Source organism: Octopus sinensis, linkage group LG6 (genome assembly GCF_006345805.1).
Source record: "Octopus sinensis linkage group LG6, ASM634580v1, whole genome shotgun sequence".
Lineage (NCBI taxonomy): Eukaryota > Metazoa > Mollusca > Cephalopoda > Octopoda > Octopodidae > Octopus > Octopus sinensis.
The window spans coordinates 117,634,672-117,661,966 of NC_043002.1; the positions used below are offsets into that span (position 1 = coordinate 117,634,672).

A 27,295-nucleotide genomic window follows, 5' to 3' on the forward strand; every position below is an offset into this window, starting at 1 on the left:
AGTACCCCTCCCCCTCGAAAACACCTATCTCTCCACATATAATCATTCCATCTTTGAACATCTCTGCATTAAGATCTGAAATGTAAGATCTCCTCTAGAGGCAGGTTCATCTCATCCTATGCTAAATACATCCATTCACATTTTGTGATGGACTAAATCTACCAACATTATTATGGATCGCCAAGCCCCAAGAAACAGCTTTTAGACTTATAATACCTCTATTCCACCCCTTTAATTTTCTCTGTTGTACACCATTTAAGTTGGACCTATTGATATAAATATCTATATATTTATACATATAAATTCATCATCTGAAATTTTCCACCTTTTCTTTCTCTCGTTTTGCATGTACACACACACACACACACACACACACACACAGTTCATATATCTTTAGTTGATTCCAGATAAGAATAGATGACACTTTCCCAATATTCCACACAACAGGATTGAACCTAAAATCCACGTCATTGTGGTGCTAACTTCTTCACTACACAACCATCTCTGCATGCACCCATTGCATCTAGGGCATAGTCAATAGAATTCTCATTCCATGTTGCAAAAAATAACTGTCCAGTTACTATTTCCAGACTGGAACTTTTGTATTATTCTTAAACTTTTTCACCAGTGTTCCTATTGCTTTAATTTTTATTTTAGTGCCAAAACAGTATCAAGCGTCTCGCAGAGTCAGTACAGACAGTGAAAACAGTTTTGGGAATGAAGATACAGTCAGAACAAAAACTAGTCAGTCAAATTACTTTTTTAACCTTTGTTCCTGGCTTGAATTTGATTGTTTTCCTAGATGTGTGTGTGTGTGTGTTTTTGCTTATTTTTTTTTTTTTGTATTTTTTCAACTAATCAAGAGAGAACAGATCTATCACTTAATTATATAAATGCACTCTGTTCTAATAAGATAAATAACAAACAGATAACATAACAATTGTGTTTAGATGATTTAAAGTTTCAATTTGAAATCAGTTCTAAATCAGATCTTCTTTTAAAAGTCAGATTCTTTGCACAAAACTCTTTTACTCTTTTACAATTTTACTTGTATCAGTCATTTGACTGTGGCCATGCTGGAGTACTGCCTTTAGTCAAGCAAATCAACCCCAGGACTTATTCTTTGTAAGCCTAGTACTTATTCTATCGGTCTCTTTTGCTAAACAGCTAAGTTACGGGCACATAAACACACTAGCATCAGTTGTCAAGCAATGTTGGGGGGACAAACACACACATAGACATATATATATATATATACATATATATGATGGGCTTCTTTCAGTTTCTGTCTATCAAATCCATTCACAAGGCTTTGGTCAGCCCGAGGCTATAGTAGAAGACACTTGCCCAAGGTGCCACACAGTGGGACTGAACCCGGAACTATGTGGTTGGTAAGCAAGCTACTTACCACACAGCCACTTCTGCACCTTATAAATTGTGAGTATTCAGAATATAGAATAATTTTATAATTACAAAATGCTTAATCAGAAAAAGTGATACTAACGGGGATGATATTTGGCCAGTTAAAAAAAAGCAAAGCAAAGAATGAACAACATGAACGAAGTCATTTATCGTCCAGCAAAAATCAATTTAAAGATATCTGTATTGTATTAAAAAAAATCCAAAAAACACTGTATTTTTCAGAGCTAGGTGAAATGAAATTCCCCCACATATGAAGACAAGAGCTACAGATACCAGTATTTTACAGTGTTTGCTGTGCTTATCAATGCGATGCACTCATCTCATATTTGAAATAAAATTGCTAGTCTGAAGTATATACAAATAGTGTTTTAAAAGTATTCGCTGATTTGCAATACAAATACATTAAGTATGTGATATTAATAATGTGTGTATATATATATATAATATATATATATATATATATATATATATATATATATATATCATGTGTGGCAGATGCACAGGGGCAATAGACACCACAGATACTCAGAAAACTGGTTCCATCACACTCCAGGGGGAGAAACTAGAAGTAGTTGATAGTTTCCGCTACTTAGGTGACCAAGTTAGTAGTGGAGGTGGATGCTCAGAGAGTGTCACCACTAGAATACGAATAGCCTGGGCAAAGTTTAGAAAGCTCCTACCCCTACTGGTGACAAGGGGTCTCTCGCTCAGAGTGAAAGGTAGATTGTATGATGCATGTGTGCGTACCACCATGCTTCACGGTAGTGAAACATGGGCTGTGACTGCAGAGGACATACGTAGACTTGAAAGAAATGAAGCTAACATGATCCGCTGGATGTGTAATGTCAGTGTGCACACTCGACAGAGTGTAAGCGCCCTGAGAGAAATGCTGGGCATAAGAAGCATCAGATGTGGTGTGCAAGAGAGACGCTTGCGATGGTATGGTCATGTACTGTGGATGGATGAGGAGAGATGTGTGAAGAAGTGCCACTCCCAAACAGTTGAAGGAATCAGGGCTAGAGGTAGACCCAGGAAGACATGGGATGAGGTAGTCAAGCATGACTGCCAAGCGTTGGGCCTCACAGAGGCAATGACGATGGACCGAGATCTCTGGAGATATGCTGTGACTGCAAAGACCCAGGCTGCTTCCTGCACCAGTTTCGTATAGCCACAGCCCATTCAAAGTACCTTGGATTGCAGAACGTCCTGCTGTGCTTACCTTGGATCATAGAGTGAGTGAAGTACATCAACATCAATATCAATATCAAATGGAATAGCAGTTGTGATACCTGTGCCGGTGGCACGTAAAAAGCACGATCCAAACGTGGCCGTATATATATATACATATATATACATTAAAATACATATATGTATATATGTGTACACATATAGGTGTTTATATGTGTATACATACATACATATGTATATATATTCTTTTTATACATATACAGGGTGTCCATAAATTATCTTTAAAACTTGAAAAATTCAGAAAAAAATGAAACAATGAAAACTCAGCAGAGTTTATTGGAAAACGTAGGCAAACAAATGAAGTTTTATTAGAAACATCTGAACACTTCTTCATGGGGTCCATTTGTTGCATGCAATAAATAGATACAATAAATTGTGGAAGTTGTAAAGATAATTTATGAACAATCGGTATTTTATAAGCATGCTTTTATTTGATCAGTATAAAAACTTTTCGGCCTATTTTTTTTTGAATATCGGTATTGTTCAATGTGAATCTTTAAAGATATTTTTCATGTATTCTTCTTGAATTGGTTTCAGTAATGTAACTGGCCATTCTGGATCACCGCTCATTAAATGATATTGCTGAATTATTGCTGATGCTTTGCATTTTCTATGAGTGGCGACTATTTTTTTCCCCTATTTTACCTTTTTACCCCTTACAACTCTTGCTTATTTGCTTATTTATTGTTCATTACTCTTTCTGAATTTTGTGCTCAAAGAATCATGTTTACATAACATATTTTTAGAAAGATTATAAATTAGAATTACCCCCATCATTACGCCACCTACATTATTTTCATCGCTTTGGTATATAAACTAGTGAGTGTAAGTTTGCAGGCATGACATGGTCGTGTGCTTAAGAAGTTTGCTTTGCAATCACTTGGCTCCAGGTTCAATTCCATTGTTCGACATCTTGGTCAAATCTCTTATTACTATAACCTCAAGTCATCTATGTTTTGTTTGTGATATTGTTAAGATGGAAATTGTACAGGAGTCTATCAGGAGGAAGGTACCCATTTTTAGATTGGAGACACAATCTGCCTCCTGGTTTAAAACAACCTTCTGATCCTTGGGTAACTCAGCCTGAGTATATGTATTCAAACCTGATAATAGGCTTGAAGATAACCCATTAGTTTCTGTCTCCATCTCTTCCTACCAATATCTGAGGCCCAACAAAGTACCAAAACAAAAAATAAAGTAACAGTAGGTACCACCACTTAAAATATAAAAGTTCTCCAACATTGAAGATGAGAATAGTTTAGTGAAGTTGGTGTAGTTAATTTTGGAGTTCTTCTTGACTAGTATATGACCTTATACGAGACTGTGTTGCAATTGTAGCTGTTACATCGAGGAATAACCATTTGTAGCTATCTGAAGTGCATAAAAACTGTTAGCTTCACTTTTCATTTATTTCTTGCAAAACATTTTCGTCCCACATCTGTGACCTGCACATTGACACAAACCCATTGTAATACAATTAATGTTTAGTCTGGACATTGCACATTAATGAAGGATGAAAAAAAAAACAAAAGCAGTTTAATGATAGCAAGGACTAATATATACATACATGTGTGTGTGTGTGTGTGTGTATAAGAAGTCCACCATATATACGATGGTTTTCTTTCAGTTTCTGTCTACCAAATTCACTCATGAAGCTTTGGTCAGCACGAGGGTATAGTAGAAGACAATTGGTCATGGTGCCAGGCAGTAGGACTGAACCTGGAACCATGTGGTGGGGGAAGCAAGCTTCTTACCACACAGCCATATATATTGTAAATTTGTACAGCTTTATAGTGTTAAAGCAAAGAATTCTGCTACTGTATGCCCATTCTACTGCTAACATATCACTATGTAAGTAGAAATGGCATCTTTATTTTTTCCTCCATGCCAATGGGGCACAGGGCATGAGGCAAAGCAATATAATTTGTCTTACTAAGGACTCCAATGTATCTTGTCGTGGATCTAATAAATTTAGCAAGATTTGAATTTATATCTATGAGCTCAGTGATCAAAACATTTTTACCGCAAGGACTTGTAATGGTCTGAGAAAAGGTCTATACATCACAACAATTTTACTCACCCTAAAATTAATAGAGATGATTGCTTTTTGAAGATGGTGGAATGAACGCTGTCGATAATGGTTGCCTCTTTGCGTTGGAGTGATCGACGACTGGCAGAGTTGTTTCTTTGGTCAGCACGAGGCTATAGTAGAAGACAATTGGTCATGGTGCCAGGCAGTAGGACTGAACCTGGAACCATGTGGTGGGGGAAGCAAGCTTCTTACCACACAGCCATATATATTGTAAATTTGTACAGTTTCATAGTGTTAAAGCAAAGAATTCTGCTACTGTATGCCCAGTGAGACTGGGAGGGTTTTAAAGAGATTCTGAGAGGGTTTTTTTCTTATTGCTGGCAGTATACAATTGTAAGAGGTAAAAGTATGAGTACAAGTGTGGGGGTTTTTTCACTGAGAATTCTACTCAATCTTTCTTTATGGCTCAATGGTTAGAGCGTTGGGTTTACAATTGTGAGATTGTGAGTTCGATTCCTGGAGTGGGCTGTGTGTTGTGTTGTGTTCTTAAACAAGACACTTTATTTCACGTTGCTTGGTTTACTCAGCCATAGAAATGGGTTGTGATGTCACTGGTGCCAAGCTGTATTGGCTTTTGCCTTCCCCTTGGATAACATCGGTGGAGTGGAGAGGAGAGGCTGGTATGCATGGGTGACTGCTGCTCTTCCATGAACAACCTTGGCCAGACTTGTTCTTCGGAGGGAACTTTATAGGTGCAATCCCATGGCCCTTCTTGAGTGAAGGAGGTCTTCATTTACCCTTTTACATCACCACCAGCTATACCAACACTACTTCAAACGCCGGCACTTGCAAGGTATGCACCAAACACCATTTCTATCACTATCACTACCACCACCATCACAACTCATTACTAGGTCTCATTGGTCATAATAGTGTATGTGCTTATCTTTGTTTTGACGTGCTGCTCCGTCTTCTTTTTTCTTTTTGTTTTCCAGAGATTGGATCAGTTAAGGATGATGCAGGACGAACATATACGCTTCCGTGCTTTAGTTGAGTCTCGGCTCTTCAGCGGGAGATAAATGTCTTCTAATCACTCTGCTTTTCTGCTGTTGACAATCACTTCTGTTCTCCGCCTAATTCTTCAAACTTCCACCGCTGCTGTTCTGATTGCTGTTGCTGCTGTTCTTGCTCCTGTTGTATACTGCTTACTTCTAACACCATGCTTTTTGCTCTGCTTCAAATGTTTTAACTATCTACTCACTGCAAAACAATTCTTGAACAATCAACTGTAAATGGTTCTCTTCAAATTACCGTCTTCCAAGAATTTTAGACTAAACTTGGTAAAAAAGTTACACACATGCACAAACACACATTTATCTATCTATACATACATACATGCATTCATACATACATTCATACATACATACATACATACATATACATTCATACATACATACACACATGCATACATACATACATACATACATACATATATTCCCTTCATTATTTCTATTTGTTTAAAAACAACAAAACAATAATGACATTTCCAACGAAAAAGTAATAATTTGACTTATTGTTTTTGAGGTGAGTAAATATAAATGATTAAATGATTACATATATTTCAGCACATACACTCAATTAATAAACGTATACATCTAAATACTTTACTCATACAATGAACAGATGTATTTCCTTATAAAAAGAAACATTTCTTATTTGTCATGTGTATACCCTAATTCCAAAGCAATGTACAGTATCACTAAATTTAATTTATAGTCGTGGAAAAACTAAATATACATAAACAAAAGATGCATAAGTTTATAACAGCATTCTGTCTATCCACATTAAGTAAGGCATACAGAATGCTATTTTGAACTAATATTGCTTCCGTCGCTAAAAATGAATTTTTACTCGGCCTGCCAGCTACTTGCGACACCAGTGATTTGTTAACCACTTTTTTTTTCTATATCAGCGGAGGCTAAATTTGTCTAAGCTTTCAATTAATAGTGGATATTTGCTACTGATGATGCTCAAAGAAGCAGAAATCTAGATTTAGCAATTCCACCGCCACTGCTGGACGCTTTTCCTCTGTTGCTGGTATACTTCTGTACTTTTTAACACTATACGTCTAAACGAAATACTTTTTGGAGACAACGTAGTTTTGTGACATTCTACAGTACAACCACATTAAGTAAGATTCACAGAAAGCTATTTTGAAGTAATACTGCTTCCATCGCTCATATAACATTTATACATAATTTTACTTTTTAAATGAAGTGTACCCAAAGTAAATGGATGCACAATCAAAACGCACATATCTCGTGAATGTTTTTGTCATATAAGCCAGTATTTGGATATTTTATGGGGTGTAGGTAATTTGTGTCTGTATTCAGTAAAATCAATGCATAGAACAAAACAAAAAGAAAAACACGTATGTTATTAACTTTCGTCCGAGTTTATATCTCTTAACTCCGAATTCAACTTAACCATTTGTCCCTTACCAGATCGATAGAATACCAAAGAACTGAGATCGATATAATTGACTAAACCTTCGAAGGCAATGCTTTAAATGTCTCTAGCAAATTTTGTATGTATATCTGTATGTATGTATGTGTGTGTGTGTGTGCATGTGTGTATGGATGGATGGATGGATAGCTATATAGAGAGATAAATATACAGATAGATAGATAGATAGATAGATAGATAGATATGTACGAATGTATTTGAATTTTTTTAAATGTACCTCACGGAGTGGTTGGCGTTAGGAAGGGCATCCAGCCGTAGAAACACTGCCAGATTTGACTGGGCCTGATGAAGCCTTCTGGCTTCACAGACCCCAGTAGAACCGTCCAACCCATGCTAGCATGGAAAACGGACGCTAAACGATGATGATGATGATGATGATGTATGTATATATTGTAAGCAGCAGGTAAAAGTACCGGAAGAAACAGAAAGCTGAACATATTTGTAATATCTTAAAGTTACATAACTTCCAGCTGGTTTTCCTTGAAAACATATGAAGTCCATACATACGTACGTACGTACGTACGTATGTATGTAAGTATGCATGTATGTATGTATGTATGTATGTATGTATGTATGTATGTATGCTTGTACATATGTATACTGAAGGCACACGACCAGATGGTTGTGGTTAGGTGTCGGGCTTATGGGCATAAGGTCACTGATTCAATTTCTGGACCGAGTGACATGCTGTGACCTTGAGCAAGGCATTTCATGTTGCCCCATTCCATACACAGCTGGAAATGAACACCAGCCTAGAGCGAATGCACCTCTTTCTCCCTCCAGCTGCTACACCCTTGATGTTCCACTGAGACAAGGAGGAAGAGGGCCGCTAATTGTTTTAGGTTCCTATGCAGTAACAGGCAAACACAGATAGATGCCTTAAACAATTGACGAACCTTGGTTCAGACTACCCAGTCATGCTCGCTAGGGTTATATATATGTGTGTGTGTGTGTGTTCACGTGAGTGCACGTGCGTATTTGTATGGGTGTGTGTGAATGTGTGTGTGTTATGTGAAGAAATAACTGCGGTCGTCTTGAATCCTTTTTCTTGATGGCTTTTTTCATCTCATTATTTCTTTATGCTAAGTTTGCATCAATAAAGACGTTCTTAAATCTATTAACATTTTGAAACCGTTTCGGTCTCATTTTCTTGTTGAGGTGGTGATGGTGGTGACAGCAGAGCTGCACTTTTTGTAGTAGGCAGCAAAGGGTCGTAGGAATTATGTTGAAACTAATAAAATCATCGTCGCCATATTTTATATTGTTAAACTCTTAAAACTAGTTTGTTTCCAATACATTATTACAACCCAAAGCAACACAGATCAACGGAACAGCCTGTTCTTGAAATTAATGTGCATGTGGTTGAGCACTCCACAGACACATGTACCCGTACACGTAGTTCTCGTGGAGATTCAGCGTGACACAGAGTGTGACATGACTAGACTTTTGAAAAACAAGTACTACTCATTTTTACCAGCTGAGTGACCCTGGAGCAACATGAAATAAAGTGTCTTGCTCAAGGACACAATGCATCGCCGGGAATTGAACTCACTACCTTGCGATCATGAACAGAATGCCCTAACCACTAAACCACGAATGTTCACATATATATTTACATATATATATTTACATATATATGTTCACATATATATTTACCTACATGCATACATACATACATACATGAATACATTATGGCTGCCCCCTCATTATCGAGTATGGTCATTGCACGAAGCTTAACTGTTACTGGTGCTGTGATCGAATGTGACTTTTTTGCCCAAGATCTACAATGTCTTGTACAAAATTGGCAACTAAAACCTTTACCGGTAATAGCGGCTGTAGTTGTAACTGGGCTTCATGTACCTTTGCATGTCGTTTAAATCCTCCTGCCGAATTACACTCTCTTCCACATGCCCGACAGATATGATTAGTATGGTGTAGTATGATTAGTGGCAAGGTTGTCACTCATCTGTCTCATTTTATGACTACGAAGATGTCTCATGAGTCCAGCTTTACTGAGGCAGGGTCTTGCACAGAGAAAAACAAGTACTACTCATTTTTACCAGCTGAATCAAAAGCATGTCAGAATCAAAAGAAGACCCTTCCCTTCTGGAAGTGTAACAGCGATACATACATGAATACATACATGCATGCATACATACATACATACATACATCTCACGTCTATTATAGCACCTAGCAATGTAAGTGAGGCTTCAGATCTGCTGGCTGGAGACATATAACCTCTTTACTCACCACTAAGCCACACGCCTTCACTCCCATATAGAATACCACACAAAAAACACAAAGATTAACAATAAATTTAAAACACAGATACAGCCCCAGCGGGGTAAACTATGACTATAGCCTGGATTTAAATGTTAATCAGTTTTAAATCAGGTGATGATGATTTTATCAATTACATCATAATGTCTCTAATACCTCGTTTTCCGCTGCATAATGATACTACCATCAAAGCTACATTACGAAGATCAGAAGGCCTTAATGGCCACAAGAACATTGTTGTTCTGTACTAATCATTTCAACAGAAAGATTAAACTCGGGAGACTCATGGTCGATAATATCAACCTAAGTACTGGCTGGCATTATATTTTATCTACTTGAGAAGAATAGAACAACAAAAATCCCAGCGTGATACGAACGCAGAAGAACACAAAAAGACCATAGCTGAATAAGATAAGGAATATTTATCACTCGCTCTACCAAGTCTTCCACTCCATTCAATCATATCGATAAATATCGGACGGGTAGACCGAACATGAATAAAAGAAATAATCTGAAGGACAGCGCAATAAAATGCAGGTTTACACAAGTTTGTAGTAAGACTGGACAGTGTGTTAGTACAGCACACACAACACACACACCACACACACACACACACACACACACATGCACATATATAAGTGTGTGTGTGTATGTATGCATGCATGTGTGTATATATATATATTATTGAAAACAAGTGGATGTATTCCACCGAAACTAGGTAAATAAAGCCTTCGAACTGGGACGATCAGTAGCGACACCTGCAAGTCTGACTACGCTGCATTGATAAGGGGCAACAACCCTGAAACTTCGTCTAGCTGTCTGACTGGCAGGATGAAGCGGCTGACCTCCCTTGTTCGAAGGTTTATAATGGACACAGTTTGTGTGTCAAATAGCTAGCTTAAAGCGATGGCCTCATGGAGCTAATCAGCGACAGCTTTAGTCTTATATTTATAAGACTGCCATATTAGTATGGTGATAACTATTAATTTCCAGTAACGCTGCCGTAATCTCTTTTAGAGAGACTTAGTAATTTTAATATTTCTATTATATATATATATATATATATATTATATATATATATAATATTAATTAGAGACAATATATAATATTTTACTATAAAATTGGATTCAATCCTAAATCTGATTTTTCCCTGTAATTTGGATTTATTCCCTAATATTTATTATTATATATATATATATATATATATATACAATATATATATATATATATATATATATATATACATATATATAATATATATATATATATATATGTATACATATATATATGTATATATATATAATATATATATATTATATATATATATATATATGTATACATATATATATATAGGCGCAGGAGTGGCTGTGTGGTAAGTAGCTTGCTAACCAGCCACATGGTTCGGGTTCAGTCCCACTGTGTGGCATCTTGGGCAAGTGTCTTCTGCTATAGCCCCGGGCCGACCAATGCCTTGTGAGTGGATTTGGTAGACGGAAACTGAAAGAAGCCTGTCGTATATATGTATATATATATATATGTGTTTGTGTGTCTGTGTTTGTCCCCCTAGCATTGCTTGACAACCGATGCTGGTGTGTTTACATCCCCGTCACTTAGCGGTTCGGCAAAAGAGACCGATAGAATAAGTACTGGGCTTACAAAGAATAAGTCCCGGGGTCGATTTGCTCGACTAAAGGCGGTGCTCCAGCATGGCCGCAGTCAAATGACTGCAACAAGTAAGTAAAGTAAAGTAAAGTAAAGATATATACATACATATATTTGTATATATATATATACATATATATATATATATATGTTATGTGTAGTTTCGTTCTAATGTGATAGACAACTCAATATGAAGCCATTGTTATTGTTTTACGTGCTTATTTACTTTTCATGTTACACGAACTGTCAACATTCGGCGTAGTGATACATATATACCCTAGACACAGTTCGTACTGTTACTAACAAAATAGTGCCAAAAGTGGGGATGTATTCTACATATGTATACCTGCGTATACACATAGATATGAATGTGTAACATCTCTTCTTCTTGAAAAAAATATAGGGGTCTTTTGGCAGTGAAGACAAATATAAGTAGTCTCCCTTACTCTAATGGATTGTCAGCGCGAGGTGGCAATCCTGCAGCAGAAATCGTTAGATTATTCTGCCTCTGCTTTGTAATCTAGCTAAATTAGTTACTTATCATTTCATTTTCTTTTTCTTTAACGGTATCGAACCGATGGCAGAATGTTCTTACTCCATCTGGTGGATCTTGTGCTTCGCACCGGTGTCTGAGGTGTGTTGTTGGGTTGCTGATTGGTGGTTGGTGCCCGTTGAGGTGATGATTCTGTGGGTGTTGTCACTGATGCAGCAGGTGTTGTACACGTTGTCTTCGACACCTTTGGTGTTGGGCGGATGTGGGCCCTGTTGCGTCTCAGCTGCCTACCAGGTTCCGTTTCTATTATATATGATCTTGGAGTTTCAGCTCTACTGACAACCTGTGCTGGGATCCATGTGGGATCTTGAGTATGCACATGTTGTCCTCCAAGTATCTCAGGTAAGTATTGTGCATGTTTGTTGTAATATTTCTGTGATTGTTCTTGAGTGGCTGCTAGCTTTGCCCTTGTCTCTTCCTGGTCAATAGGAGGTTGGATCTTAGTTGGCAGGGTAGTTTTGTACTTCCTGCCATTCAGCAATTCTGCTGGGGATTTCATGTCAGCTCTCAGTGGTGTGGCTCGTAGGGACAGAAGTGCCAGGTGTGGGTCCTCCTTAGTCTCTCGGCATTTGATTAGTGTTCTCTTCACTGTCTGCATCTGTCTTTCTATAAACCCATGACCTTTGGAGTAGTGTGGAGATGAGGTTGTAATATCAAATCCATACTCATCGGCTAGCTTTTTGAATTCTTGCGATGTGAACTGGGTTCCATTGTCACATATGATCTGCTCTGGTATTCCTTGCTCTGCTAGAAGTCCTCAAGCCACTGTAGTGATTGTTTTAGCTCTCAGGTCTTTCACTTTTCTCACAAATGGAAATTTGGAGTAGTAGCAGGCCATTATCAAATACCATTCTTGGTTCTCTGTGAACAGATCCACTCCAATAGTTTGCCATGGCCTTCTTGGGATGTCACTAGATATCATTTCTTCCTTTTGTTGTGAGTTTCTGTACTTTTGACAGATGTGGCATATAGAAACTGTCTTTTCTATGTCTTTGTACATGCCTAACCAATATACTGCTGACTTGGCTCGGAGCTTGCATTTCTCCATTTCTAGATGCCCTTGGTGGATCTTGTCAAGAATCTCTTTTTGCATTGACTTGGGTATAATTACTCAGGATCCAGCCATCAGGATTCCATTCTCCACTGATATATCATCATGGATGGCCCAATATTCATGAATTAGGGGCTGCACCTGATGTCTCTTTTCTGGCCACCCCTGAATCACCATCTGAGTAAGGAGCTGGAGTTCTTCATCTTTGCTGGTCTCCTCTTTGATTTCTGCTAGCTTTGTGGTTGTTACATTTATAATGTGGTGGACCTTTATGCTTAGTCCTGTATCAGTGCTGCACCAACTCCTGTTTATCATGTGAGGTTAGTCTGGAAAGAGCATCCACCAATATCAGGTCTTTTCCTGGCTTGTGCCTGATATCATAGTCGTATGTTTGAAGCCTTAACAGTAATCTTTGCAGTCTGGCTGGTGCTTTCGTGAGGTTTTATCTATGTATTTGTTCTAGCGGGCAATGGTCTGATTCAATATTGAAATGTCTGCCATACAGGTATGTATGGAACTTTTCACATCCATATACTACTGCCAGGAGTTCCCTTTCAATATTTGCGTACCTTGTCTCTGTGGGTGAGAGAGCTTTCGAGGCATAATGCAATGGGTTTACCTTCCTGTATCAGTGCTGCACCAACTCTTCTCATAGAAGCATCGACTTGGAGTATTATTGGTTTGCGTCTGTCATAGTATTGCAGAGTTGTCTCCTTACTGATGAGCTTTTTGATTGCTTTGAAATCCTGTGTGTGAAGCACACCAATCAAACTCTACGTCATCTTTGTTTAGTTCTCGGAGATTTGCAGTGTGATCGGCCAGCTTGGGTATGAAGGCTCCCATGTAGTGGATGAGTCCCAGGAAGCTCCAGAGTTCCTTCTTGTCTTTGGGTTCTTTGATGTCTCTGATGGCTTCCACTTTAGCGGGGTCTGGTTTAACTCCCTCTGCAGAGTATATAATTCCAAAGAATTTGCACTCCTTTGCTTTTATCACACGCTTGTCTGCATTGAATTTGATGCCGGATTGTCGGGTTTTCTCCAGAGCTTCATGTAAATTGAAGTCATGTGTGGTCTCATCCTTGCCATGCACTTGGATGTCATCTGCTATTCCAATTGCTCCCTTGCAGCCTCAGTAGGTCTCATCTATTTGGCGCTGGAAAACATCTTGGCTCACCTTCAATCCAAATGGGAGTCGGTTGAATCGATATCTGCCAAATGGTGTGTTGAAGGTAGTGAGCATGGATGACTCTTTGTCTATCTTTACATTCCAGTACCCATTGTTGGCATCCAGTTTGCTGAATAATTTGGATCCAGCTAATGATGGTGTGATTTCTTCAAGGGTTGGAATTGGATGGTACTCTCTTTTTAAGGCAGCGAGCCGGCATAAACGTTAGCACTCCGGGCGAAATGCTTACCAATATTTCGTCTGCCACTACGTTCTGAGTTCAAATTCTGCCGAGGTCAACTTTGCCTTTCATCCTTTCGGGGTCGATAAATTAAGTACCAGTTACGCACTTGGGTTGATGTATTCGACTTAATCCGTTTGTCTATCCTTGTTTGACCTCTCTGTGTCTAGCCCCTTGTGGGTAGTAAAGAAATAGGTACTCTCTTTTTAATGTCTTGTTCAGGTCCCTTGGGTCGAGGCATATCCGTAGGGTACCATTGGGTTTTTCCTTGATTACAATTGAATTCACCCAGTCTGTTGGTCGTGTCACTTTGGTGATTATTTCTTTTTTTCCATTCTGTCCAACTCTGTCTTCAGCTTCTCTTTTAGTTCTAGAGGGACGCGGCGAGGTGGGTGAACAATTGGTTTGGCATTGGGGTCGACTGTTATATGGTATCGACATTTCACAAAGTACCCGACTGTATCGTCAAAGCATTCAGGGTACATGCTAATCAATTCTTCTTTGTTTGTGATTGATGGTCGGTCTTTGATAGGCATATCTCTGTCAATCCTGCTCGGAGCATTGATTGACACAATATTTAGCTTTTTGCAGGTATTGAGTCTAAAAATTGCTGGTCCCTCTGTTCTTGTGACATAAAAAGAACACTTGATTATTTTTCCTTTGTGTGTCCCTGTGATTGTTGTTTTACCCAGTTGTGGAATCCTGGTACCTCCGTACGCAGTGAGGATTACATCACTTGGTGTGAGGATTCCTTCTTTGATTTTATCCTCTTGTGTCATGTGTTCTGGGAACATCTTTTTGTGGAGGTTGACAGGCAAGATATCACTCTGGGCTCCAGTGTCAATCTTCAGCCTTAAGTCAATGTTTATTCGTTTCTTGCCAGACTTCTTTTGTATTCGTATCGTTGTGTATGCCTCATTTCTTTTTTCTGGTCGTCATTTCCCATCTCATGCACATTTATTGTGCCGATTGCCAAGAATTCCTCTTCTGAGGTGTTTTGTTCTTGTTGTTGGGCATGTATATCTCTTCTTCTATTTCCGCTCCTCTTTGAAAATTGGGGCTTGTATTTCTGGGATTTTGTCAGTGTACACATTTTTTCCCAGTGGTTGGGTTTTCCACATGCTTTGCAGTGTGTACTGAATGCAGGACATTTCTTCCGGTTATTGAACTCCTGCTCTGTACCACAGTACTGGCATGTTCTTTGTTTGTGGGTATGTTTCGTCCTGTGCCTAGATACAATATCTACACTGCTGCCTAGTGAGCTTGTTTGTAAGGTAAGTGAGGCCATTTGTTTGGTAGTGGCTTCGAATGTTCTTGCAGTGTCTACTGCTTCTATCAACTGGAGAGCGTCCTTACCTATGAGGGATTTCTGAACTTCTTTATGAGCACACCCCCATATTAATTGATCAACAATTCTTTCGTCCTTATCTTTGAATTTGCATTTTTTGGCAACATTCTTTAGTCTGAACAGGAAATTGTCAATCGTTTCTTGTGGGTCTTGTTTCGGGCCCTGAAATTCGTATCTGTGAATTCTATGGTTCGATCTGGGCTCTAGGTGCCTTTCAAATTTCTTTAAAAGTGTGTCTGGGTTATTGCAATCCAATTCTGACATATCCCAGCTATTGAATAGGTCTAGGCCCTTCTCGCCCGTCCATAAAAGGATGTAGCTTACCTTTTCATCGTCAGTTGTGCCTTTCAGGAAACTTTTGAAAGCTAGTTGAGTTTTCTGTTTGAATTTCTTGAACGCTTCCACGATATCATCGGAGTCCCAGTTCATGATCGGATGTAGATTCATCTGTACGGCGACTAGGGTCGCCATTTTGGATCCTTGTGTATGTGTGTCCGAAGACGAAGCGATGTTTTGTTTGTTAAATTTCTGGTTCATTGTGTTTCTGTTTTGTTGTAAAGGCACAGTTTCCGGTTAATTATTTACCGCTGCCACCATGTTATGTGTAGTTTCGTTCTAATGGGATAGACAACTCAATATGAAGCCATTGTTATTGTTTTACGTGTTTATTTACTTTTCATGTTACACGAACTGTCAACATTCGGCGTAGTGATACATATATACCCTAGACACAGTTCGTACTGTTACTAACAAAATAGTGCCAAAAGTGGGGATGTATTCTACATATGTATACCTGCGTATACACATAGATATGAATGTGTAACAATATATATATATATAAATATATTTGTGTATATATATATATATATATATATATACACATATGTATGCATATATATATATATATATATATATATATATAATATATATATATATATATACATATATAAATATATATATATATATACATATATATGCATACATATATATATATACAAATATATATATACATATATATATATACACACACATATATATATATTTATATACATATATATATGCATATATGTGTGTGTGTGTGTGTGTGTGTGTAACAATATGAATTATTTGTTGAAGTCGAGGGCCACCAATTGTAGCGAGAGAAATTGATTTATAAACAATATTATGATTTGTCGGAGTCAGCAGTTGTAATGATAAAAATATGTTGTTATAATTGCATAATGTAGGATGTGAAAGATGAACAATGGATGAAGTTTTAAGAAAGTGTTTATTTACCGTTACGCTGAAAAATACCATACCTCGACGGGCAGGTTATGATAAATCCAAAAGCATGCGAAGTGGTAGAATGTTTCTTTGCATAGTTTGGCGTATACGAACAGTTAGTAGTAATCCGCAGATAGCGATAGAATGATGTTATAAGAGAACAGAATTAGAGCTAGTGAGAGTTGCTGACAGTAAACTTCATGTCCCCCTCTGACCAACGTTCTAGCTGGTCAGCCAGACTTCGTTGAGTCGTCACCGACTGTGACTAACTGCTTGGGGCATGCTTGCTTTTATAGCTATCCAGAAAGATAGACATATCATTGAGAACAATAGATTTAGTTGGTGGTCTTTTTATCTCTATTCTAGCTTTTGGTGAAGTAGAAGAGGTTAGAAAGGGTCAAGTGGTGAAGACATTATTTCGGCCTAGCTAAAGGGATTCTGGCAAATGTCAAACTGCTGTAACAGAAAAACCATTGTTCCACTGTGGGAAAAGTCCTGTTACAGTGTTAATTTAAATTTGGCTATGGTGGATCGAATCCACTTTGTGCTTACAAGATCCACTACACACACACACACACACACACACACACACACACATATATATATATATATATATGCACACACACACACACACACACACACATAGGGTGCGATGGGTAAATTGTCGCCATTTTATATTTTTAATTTCACTTATGCGCATTGTTTGTTTTTGATTTTGTCGGCTACACTATGGTTGAGTCAGTTGGACACCGTCTGTGAGAAAAATAGCACCATGGTGCAATTCACTCTGCCAGAAATTTGGAAATGACATGCTTGGCATTAGCGCTGGAGGCTCTGATACGAACATTTCAGAGTGTTTGGGTGTCAATCTGAGAACACTCAGATTGACACCCAACAATCTGCAGAAGATTCGGAAAGAGTTAATGAGTCTAATGGTGATTACGGAGGTACGGTAGCTCGGAAAATTCACTCTGATGGTTCTCATAAGAAAAGAACTGCTGAATTTGTTGGTAAGATCCAGGCCATGATTGACACCGATTCCTGCAAGTCAGTCAGGTCCATTGCCAGCGACACGGGAGTGTCTGAGTTTCTTATCAGGCAGGTAGTACATGAAGACATTCGGTATCCCTCATACAAGATGAGAAACAGCCAATTTTTATCCCAACCCATCAAGAACAAGAGGAGAGACCGCGCTGTGAAGCCTTTGAGCAAACTCAAGCGTCCCCTCCAACCGAACATATTTTAGATTTTCTCAACAAGAAAATTTATGCCAGGATCAGATGGTGAACACACAGAACAACTGCTGACTTGCCATGTCCCTCAAACATGTACCGAGAGTGATAAAAATCAAACATCCAGTCAACATCATGGTATTTGAAGTGATCACTAGTGATGACGACGTTATACCTCCATTCATCTTCCCACAAGGCCTCAGATTCAACATGGAGGCTTACATCAAGTGCCTGGAGGAGGTAGTGCTGGGTCAAGAGGGTGGCTGCTAGAAGACCTTATGACTAGCAATATGACTCTGCATCATGTCACACACGCAGGAGAACCCAGTCATGGTTGTCAGATGACTTCTAACATCTGGCCACCTAAATCCCCAGACTGCAACCTACTTGATTATTATGTGTGGGGCGCAGTTGAGCAAGAGACCAACAAAACTCCTTGTAACACTAAAGATGAACTGAAGACAAAGATTATGGCAACATACACCAACATAAGCAAAGAGACCATCCAGAAGAGTTGCAAGAGATTCCAAAGTCGTCTGGAAGCTGTGGTTCAAGCCAATAGTGATTTTATTGAATGAATTTACTCTTTAGTACTTCAAGATATTTTTATGTAATTTTTGTAAATATATCTGTTAAAATGAGATGCCAGTGTTATTTTCATTTATGCATAATTTAGACAATTTATTCACTGCACTGTGTTTGTGTGTGTGTGTGTGTGTTATATATGTATGTATGTATGTATGTATGTATGTATGTATATGTATATATATATATATATATAATATATATATATATATATATTATATATATATATATATATATATATATATATAACACCCCCTCCCCAATGTGGTTAGCCATGATAAGATGGCTTCTATACTTTACATTATCGAGCGATTACTGTTTCAATCTCATTCTGAGATTTAATTATGCTATATATATATATATATATATTATATATATATTATATATATATATATATATATATATATGAGAAAATGTTCGAAAGCTTATATTCAAAATAAGATATTGCTATTGTTAATATTATCTGTGGTATATATTTGTAATTGATAATAACAACCGTAATATATGCGGTTCCATGTTTAATAGCATTATATAGCGATAAAATTAAAAGTTAGCACGAAGCATAAAGATACACAAAGCATCAGCTTGTTTAGAAATAGGAGTGAAAGTCCCAATTCAACCACCAAAAAGCACCAAAATAAGAGAAAATAACAGTAAGCGAGGGAAACGGATAAAGAATTTAGAAATTCAAAAGCATGCCATTAAGGATTATACCATTCAGATGCTCATATATCATGGCTTCGGGTTCTGGCCCAATAGGCCTCAACCTTCATCAGTATGAGTTACTGAAGAAAATATTCTAAGTCCGCCACGTTATAAATCCATTAGCATTCTGGTTAGTTTTGCACCAAAAACCAGTCCACACGGTACAAATATATTTATAAGCAAAACATTTGAATGCTTACATTCGAAATAAGATATTACTATTGTTAATATTATCTGTGGTGAATATTTGGAATTGATAATGATAATAACTGTAATACCGACGGTTCCAGGTTTAATAGCATTATAGAGCTATAAAATTAAAAATTAGCTTGAAGCATAAGGATGCTCAAAGCATCAGCCTGTTTAGAAATAGGAGTTATATATACAAACACAAATGTATATACAGCATAATTTAACGTGAAATAAGGAAACCTTCTTTTTTAATCAAAAATTATGTTTAAAAAATATGGGAGTTTCTTATACATGAATCATTTTATAATCTCTTACAAAACCTTTTTTTCAAAATGTTAATCCCCCCAAATGAGGGGATTCCTTACACACGAGGGTTCTTTATACATATAATATATCTTTATATACGGTACATATAATTCTTTAGCAAGAATTGTATTGACAGTGACTTCAAAGTTTCGGCCTGCTAAGGCAATCATCAGACTGTCTGATGATGGTTTAGCAGGCTGAAACTTCGAAGCCTCTGTCAATACTATTCTTGTCAATGAATAATAAATATATACTCTACAAAAAGTATTGGATAGTGTTTTCCTTATAACACAAAAGCAAACATTAATATATATATATTATATATATGTGTATTAAGTAATCGTTGGTTATAACCGATCAGAAAATTACCATTATTCCACTTAACAATATAAGCGACGAATCAGACCTGCTGCCTGGAGGCACATAACCTTTTTACTAATGGAGGTAAAAATGCAGTTTTGGTCAGCTTGATAGTGAAAAAACACTCTGGAAGAAAATTTTTTCGAAACAAAAGCCCTTCTGGGAGAAATGGAGTTCTGTTCTATCCAAAAAGGCTCAGTTTATGTACATTTTTCGTTCACTAGTCAGAAACCGGGAAAGCCCACGTTTTCAACATGAATTTTCTAACATTATGGCACCAAGTAAAAAATTTCACTTTTTGAATTTAAGACGGTGCCTGGATCAAGCGAATCTTTTTAGGATCCTTGCTCTCTCGGCCAAGAAAAGCTTGCATCGTTTGCTTCCATTGAGGTATGGTCCAAGCTGTTTCCAGGACTTCCATTTAATCCTGTTTGACGTCCTCTCTTCTTTTTTAAACGCAATATGTAGTCAACCAGTTGCATTTCTCTGGGATCCTAAAAGTGGACTTGTGGTTATTTAGTCACTTAAAGGGTCCCCACCTCCGTTGCTCCAACATATTTCCGTGTACGTCTCCCTACGTTGTTAGTGCTGCTGTTGTTGCTGCTGCTACTGTCGGACACTACATCTGCGCTATAGACTACGGCCTTGAAGTTGCATCGACTGCCTACTGGGCGTTAACCATACATAAGCATTCTATTACCGTGCGGGGTTTAGAGGCGTTGACTAAAATTTATGTTTACACCGAGTGCACAGATGAACAAGACCCTTAAGTTGTGACTTTTAAGTAATCGTCCATACTTATGGGATTGCATGATGTGCTTATCTACTAATCTAAGGAAGATCCAACCAAGCTCTCAATTCTGCATCAATATCGAACAAAACTCCGCGCATAGCATTTGAAAGAGATTGGGAGAGGTGGAAATTCGTTGGTGCCAAATCATGAGAGTACGGCGGGTGTGACAGCACTTCCCAGCCATGCGTTTGAATGGCTTCCTTGGTCATATTGGCGATATGAGGGCGGGCGTTGTCGTGCAGCAGAAGAACTCCATGCTGACGATTAGGTCTTTTCTCTTGAATAGCCGTGTTGAGTCGTTCCATCTGTTGAACATAGAGATTCGTGTTGACCGTTTGGTTCCGTTCAAGCAATTCGTAATGGATAATTCCTTCCCAGTCCCACCATACGCACAACATCTTGTTTCACGCGCGGTGTCGCTTGTTTACCGGGGCTAAGCCATTCCTTACGCTGCTTCATATTGATGTACAGGCACCATTTTCCGTCGCCAGTTACGATTCGGTAAAGAAATCGTTGCTTGTGTCCATGAGTTGAGCGGTGACGAGCAAGCAAACCAGCGGAGATTGTGGCTTGTTGAATTTTGTTGTTGTCACTTAAAGCATGCGGAACCCATGCTCCATACTTCTGAACCTTTCCCATCGAGTGAAGATGCTTCTCTATAACAGTGTGGGAGCATTCCATTTTCTCTGCCAGTTCCCTTGTCGTTTGACAAGAATTTTCGTGCAAAAGTTAGTTTAATCACTCTTCATCGAACTCAACTGGACAGCTAGAACAGCGTCTTTGAGATCAAAATTTCCGTTTTTGAACTTAGCATACCAATCATGAACAGTTCTTTCAGCTATGGCTTAAATGTCGCGAGCAGCTTTTGCACCTTTAGAACCTTGATTAAAAGCAAAAAGGAGGTGTCGAGAATACTCGTTTTTCTTAACTTGACATTCCATGTTAATGATCTGAAAATTAACTAAAATTAACCAGAGAAAAAAAAAAAATAGATTCCAAAATGATTGAAAAATAAAATCTTAAAAAAAAAAGATTCCAAAATTTAAAAACGCAATAAATTCCAAAATTTAAAACGAACGGCAGGAACTTAGTTGCCAACCCAATATATATATATTATATATATATATATATATATATATATATATATATATATATATATATATATATATATATATATATATATATATATATATTAAGTATAGGAAAGAATGGAGCTGAACGAAGATTTAACAAAATTCCTTTATTTTATTTTCGACATATGTTTCGAAGTCTGCAAAATCCCTAATTCCAAATGAAGAAGGAGTCCATTATGCAGCTTTCTCTTCAGGAAAATCCAGGAACTTCTTTTGCCAACAAAATGCACAACAAGTTTTTAGATGACTGCTCACGAGGAGCCCATTATCGCTATGGGCTCCTCGTGAGCAGTCATCTAAAAACTTGTTGTGCATTTTGTTGGCAAAAGAAGTTCCTGGATTTTCCTGAAGAGAAAGCTGCATAATGGACTCCTTCTTCATTTGGAATTAGGGATTTTGCAGACTTCGAAACATATGTCGAAAATAAAATAAAGGAATTTTGTTAAATCTTCGTTCAGCTCCATTCTTTCCTATACTTATACTATTAAACTTCAAATTTCCGCACTAAGGCACGGAGTCGTAATTTCAACCGTGTTCTTTCTGTTGTGAGTTTGCTACCCAGGTATCAGTTATCTTTCGAATTATCTGTAATAAGATAATTCATTTATCTACTTAAATATATATATATAGTATTTAAATAAATTGAATATTAATTTGATTAATATCAAATTAAAACCAGTGGTCTAGCATTTTGAAAAATCTGAAGATTCAGAAAAATTATATTACATACATATAAGGGGGATGACCAATAAGTGGACATCCATTATGCTAATCTGACCACTAAGAAAAGATTGTTCTCAAGGAAATTGAGCAAACGCCAGAACGTAAGCGAGCAAGACAAATGAAAAGATACAAAATATAAAGATTAATCACAAAATCGATTTCATTGTTACCACTTATGTAATACTTACGTAAATATCCGCAATTCATCAGTATGACGATCAAACTGATGAATTGCGAACACAATTACCATAGGCGTTTGTTTGTTTTCTCTCGAAGAGAAGATAGTTTCGATATACCAAGAATGTATTTTGTATGGTATTTAGTATAACATGATTGTTTATTTAGTTTGTCTAAAATCGCAGCATTGGCCATTCTGAGTTATTCCCCTTAGATCATTTTGGTGGTGGGGATGTTCTTTTGTGTGTGCGTGTGTGTGTGTATGCGTGTGTGCGTATGTGTGTACATCTACAAATACACACACACAGGTAAATCTAAGAGTAAAAAACGACAAAAGCTTATTGGACGTACACAGCGAATATATTAGATTGACGCTCAGTGAATATGTGTGTGTGTGTATAAATAATTAAGATTCAGTTGAATTAGGTACTTAGATTGAGGCACCAAGCCAGTTCGGTGCAATCCGCGCAGCTCAAAGTTAGGTGAATAAAAAGCAAATAAGTAACGGCCGTTTCAAGCGGCTCCATTTAATCGATCAATGAAAGCATTGCATCAATTTGAAATAAACTACTCTTTTCGGAAGCGGATGACCAAACAAATTTCCAACATAAAGGATAAACCACTGTTTTTTAGTAAGTTTTTGTCAGTACAAGAGACTAAAATAATTACATTGTTTCCGTTTTCTATTTTTTGTGGCAGAATGATACCTGGACATCCTTGTTACTTATTTGCTATATATATATATATATATATATATATATAATATATATATATATAATATATATATATATATATATATATATATATATATATATACATATATATACATATATATACATATACATATATATACATGCATACGTATATGTATGTGTGTTATATATATATATACATATATATACATATATATACATATACATATATATACATGCATACGATATGTATGTGTGTATATATATATATATATATATATATATATATTATATATACATACATACATATTGATATATCCATATACATACATGCACACACACACACACACACACACATACATGCATACATGTACACTTTCAAGTATATTACACATGTATATTAATTACTCTCTTAATTCTTTCTGTTATTCACACAGAGAGTGTCCGAAGTGAAAAGTCTTCAAAATGAACTCATTAGAATCCGTGCTATGATAGAACCAATCGTTGGTAAGCGACCCAGGATCTTTGTCAAGGCATGGATTGATGAAAAACTACCCCTCACCGCTGATATTAACAAATGGACAATATACACAGCCTACAGGTATTTTCCTCTACAATTGTTTGATTCTCATCATTTTATTTGTTGCTATTTACCCTCATGTCTAAATTAACAATTCCTTCTACTAATAGGCACAAGGCCTGAAATTTGGAGTGGGGTGCTAGTCCAGTATATCAACCTCAGTACTCAAATGGTACTTGTTGCAATGACCCCAAAAGAGATGAAAGGCAAAGTCGACCTCAACGGAATTTGAACTCAGAACGTATTGATGGACTAGCATTTTGCTCGGCGTGCCAACGATTCTCCCAGCTCGTCACCTCAATCTTTCGAATTTCAAATTTTAGTACAAGGCTAGCAAGTTCGTTGGAGGGAGTGAGTCGATTACATTGACCCCAGTAATCAACTCTGAAAGGATGACAGACAATGTCGACTTCAGTGGAATTTGAACTAAGGGAGTAAAGACAGACAAGATGCCGCTAAGCATTTTGCTCAGCATGATAATGATTCTCCCAGCTCGCCACCTTAGTCTAAATTAATAAATGATTTCAAATTTGCCAGCTCGTTACCCTAAGTGTGTAATCCCTCGACTCTCGCGAGTGTTACGTTCCAAAATCTCGTGCTTTAGGTGTGTAGGTGGAGTTACCGCCTTTGACAGCAGGTTTAAACAGGCTCGCACTAGATGGCGCAAGCAGCGGTAAGATTCTGACACGAGGACTTGACGACTTCTTCTTTTGACATCTAGACGTCGTAGATCTAACAAGGATATGATTTAGACACGGCGTCTAGCAGACATGAGGTAACGCACAGAAGAACATGGCCGCTACGCATCAAATCCTTTCCATTTATCATTCAACTTGTGTGTGTGTGTGAGTGAGGCCTACATTAAAGGTATTTAAAGTTACAGCCTTGTTCTATGTATTTCTTTGTACCATGTCCCTATCAAATGATATTACAGCCTTCTGAAGGAGTCAACTTTCAGATGACTCTACAACTCTGATATAAACACCATCTAAAGGTGAAAATCCGCGAAGTAGAAACAGTACTGTACTGTATATTTATTATCATTTTTTTATAATTTGTATATATTTAAGCTTTTATAAACTCTCCCCTCACTCTTAGGAGTTTCGTTTTCCATACAGCACGTGCGATTCTTTGTTTACTCATCTACAGTACACTACGTATTTTCTTTTAATATATTTTAATTAATGGGTTAATTAATTAGTGCGGTACTGTACAGTATTTTATTTATTAATTTATTCATTTTTAAGCGTGAAAATGTTTATTTTACCACAGAAATAATTAAAATATAAAAAATATAAATACCTATCGGCCGCAGAAACCCACGATATACTGAGGGGTCCGCGATATAAATTTACAAAACTCTGCGATGTACTGAGTGCACAAGTAAAGTGCAATGTGGCGAGTGATTACTGTACTAGATTCATTTATATGATGTTTGTATATTCTTTATTCTTCATTATGTACTGTTTAGTTTCGTACTGTACAAGACATGAACTGGAGCAGGCGTAGGCAATCTCTTCAAGAAGCGGGCCGCATGAGACATGATTCGTCATCTGCCGGGCCATACAGCTAAAAAATTCAAAATAATTTTTTGCCAAACGTGCCATTCAGAAAGTCCTCAGTTTGCAGGTTGCCCTTGACTAAACTAACCTTAGCGTATTTTAATACTTTTTTATGTCCTAAACAATATCGGTTTCAAATTTTGATACAAGACCAGCAATTTCAAGCAAGGGGTAAGTCGATTGTATCGACCCCAGTGCTTAACTGGTACTTATTTTATCGATCCAGAAAGGATGAAAGGCATAGTTGACCTTGGCAGCATTTGAACTCAGAATGTAAAGACGGACTAAATGCCACTCGGCAGTTTTCTCGGGCTTATCGCCTTTATGTTCTAATACTTTGGCTAATTTTCCCCCTTTTTTTTTAACGTTCCAGATGGTTGTCATGGAAAAAAGAATGGCTGAGACCTGTACAAAGAAAAAGATTGCGTTCACGATGAAGAAGAGTTGACTGGCGAATCGTGTAGAATAAAGAAATATTTAAAACAAGCAAACTTGTTTTTTGTTGATCTATGGATGTTTATAACTGAATGAATTAACATTTTTTTGTTTTCTAATGGTTTTGGCAAGGGTGGAAGGGAAGCGCTCTTGAACTAACTGTTAAAAAGATTTTAGTGAACGCCCCTAAACCCTGCACTGAAGCAGGATGCTCAAGTAGGTTTAATAGTGAATGTCCAGTAGTTAGTCGACGCAACTGTGAGACCGTGGTCCATGAGGCAGAGGTGGAGTCCGCCTGTAGCAAGAGCAAGGGCAGCGATAGCAACAGAAGCAGCAGCAAAAATAATAACAGCAATAACAACAACAGTACTAGCAATGAATCCGGCAATAGCAGCAGCTGCAATAACAGCAGCAGTACCAATAACGTAAAGACACGTTCACTGAAATGTGTTGAAGTGACTAAATAACCACAAGTCCTCTTTTAGGATCCCAGAGAGGCGGAAAATTATGCCTTTGGCCAACTACATATGGCCAAAAGAAAAGGGAACGTCATACAGAATTAAATGGAAGCTCCTTGAACAACTTGGACCATACTTCAACGAGAGCAAACAATGCAAACTTTGTTAGGCCGAGAGGGCAAGAATCCTAAAAAATTCGCTTGACTCAGGGCCTTATTCAACTCAAAAAGGGAGATGTTTAGTTGGTGAACGAAAATTAGACATAAACTGATCCTTTTCGGACAGAATTAGAACCTAGAAGGGGTCTTCGTTTTCAAAAATATGGTTTCGGCTTTTTCTAAAAAAATTTTCACGAGCCTGTATCTTTACTTCTTTTTGTAAAGAGGTTATGTGCCTCCGGCCAGCAGGTATGTTGGTTCACCTATATCAATAAGAGTATAATAGACGCGGAACTAATAGTAAATTTCTAACTAATCATAACCAAAGACTACATAGGCTTTACTTCCACACACGCCAGCTTAATCTAATTCGCCCTTAGTCAAAAGACATCTGTTGTTATGTCCTGTTATT

The 27,295-nt window shown here is 37.4% G+C and overlaps 1 protein-coding gene across 5 annotated transcripts in view; it reads left to right on the plus strand.

Annotated features, from left to right (window-relative positions):
* LOC115213340 (coiled-coil domain-containing protein 154-like) overlaps nucleotides 1-26,318 on the plus strand; it is a 182,276-nt gene extending 155,958 nt beyond the window's left edge. For 4 of the 5 annotated variants that reach the window (XM_036504289.1, XM_036504290.1, XM_036504291.1 and 1 more), the window contains exons 15-17: nucleotides 658-744; nucleotides 24,128-24,291; nucleotides 26,206-26,318. In XM_036504289.1, coding sequence (XP_036360182.1) covers nucleotides 658-744; nucleotides 24,128-24,291; nucleotides 26,206-26,269 — 315 coding nt within the window. In that variant the 3' untranslated portion in view covers nucleotides 26,270-26,318. Of the gene's footprint in view, nucleotides 1-657; nucleotides 745-5,697; nucleotides 6,108-24,127; nucleotides 24,292-26,205 lie in introns of those variants that run through there. The other variant, XM_036504292.1, reaches the window with a different exon arrangement.
* Nucleotides 26,319-27,295: the final 977 nt, after the last annotated feature.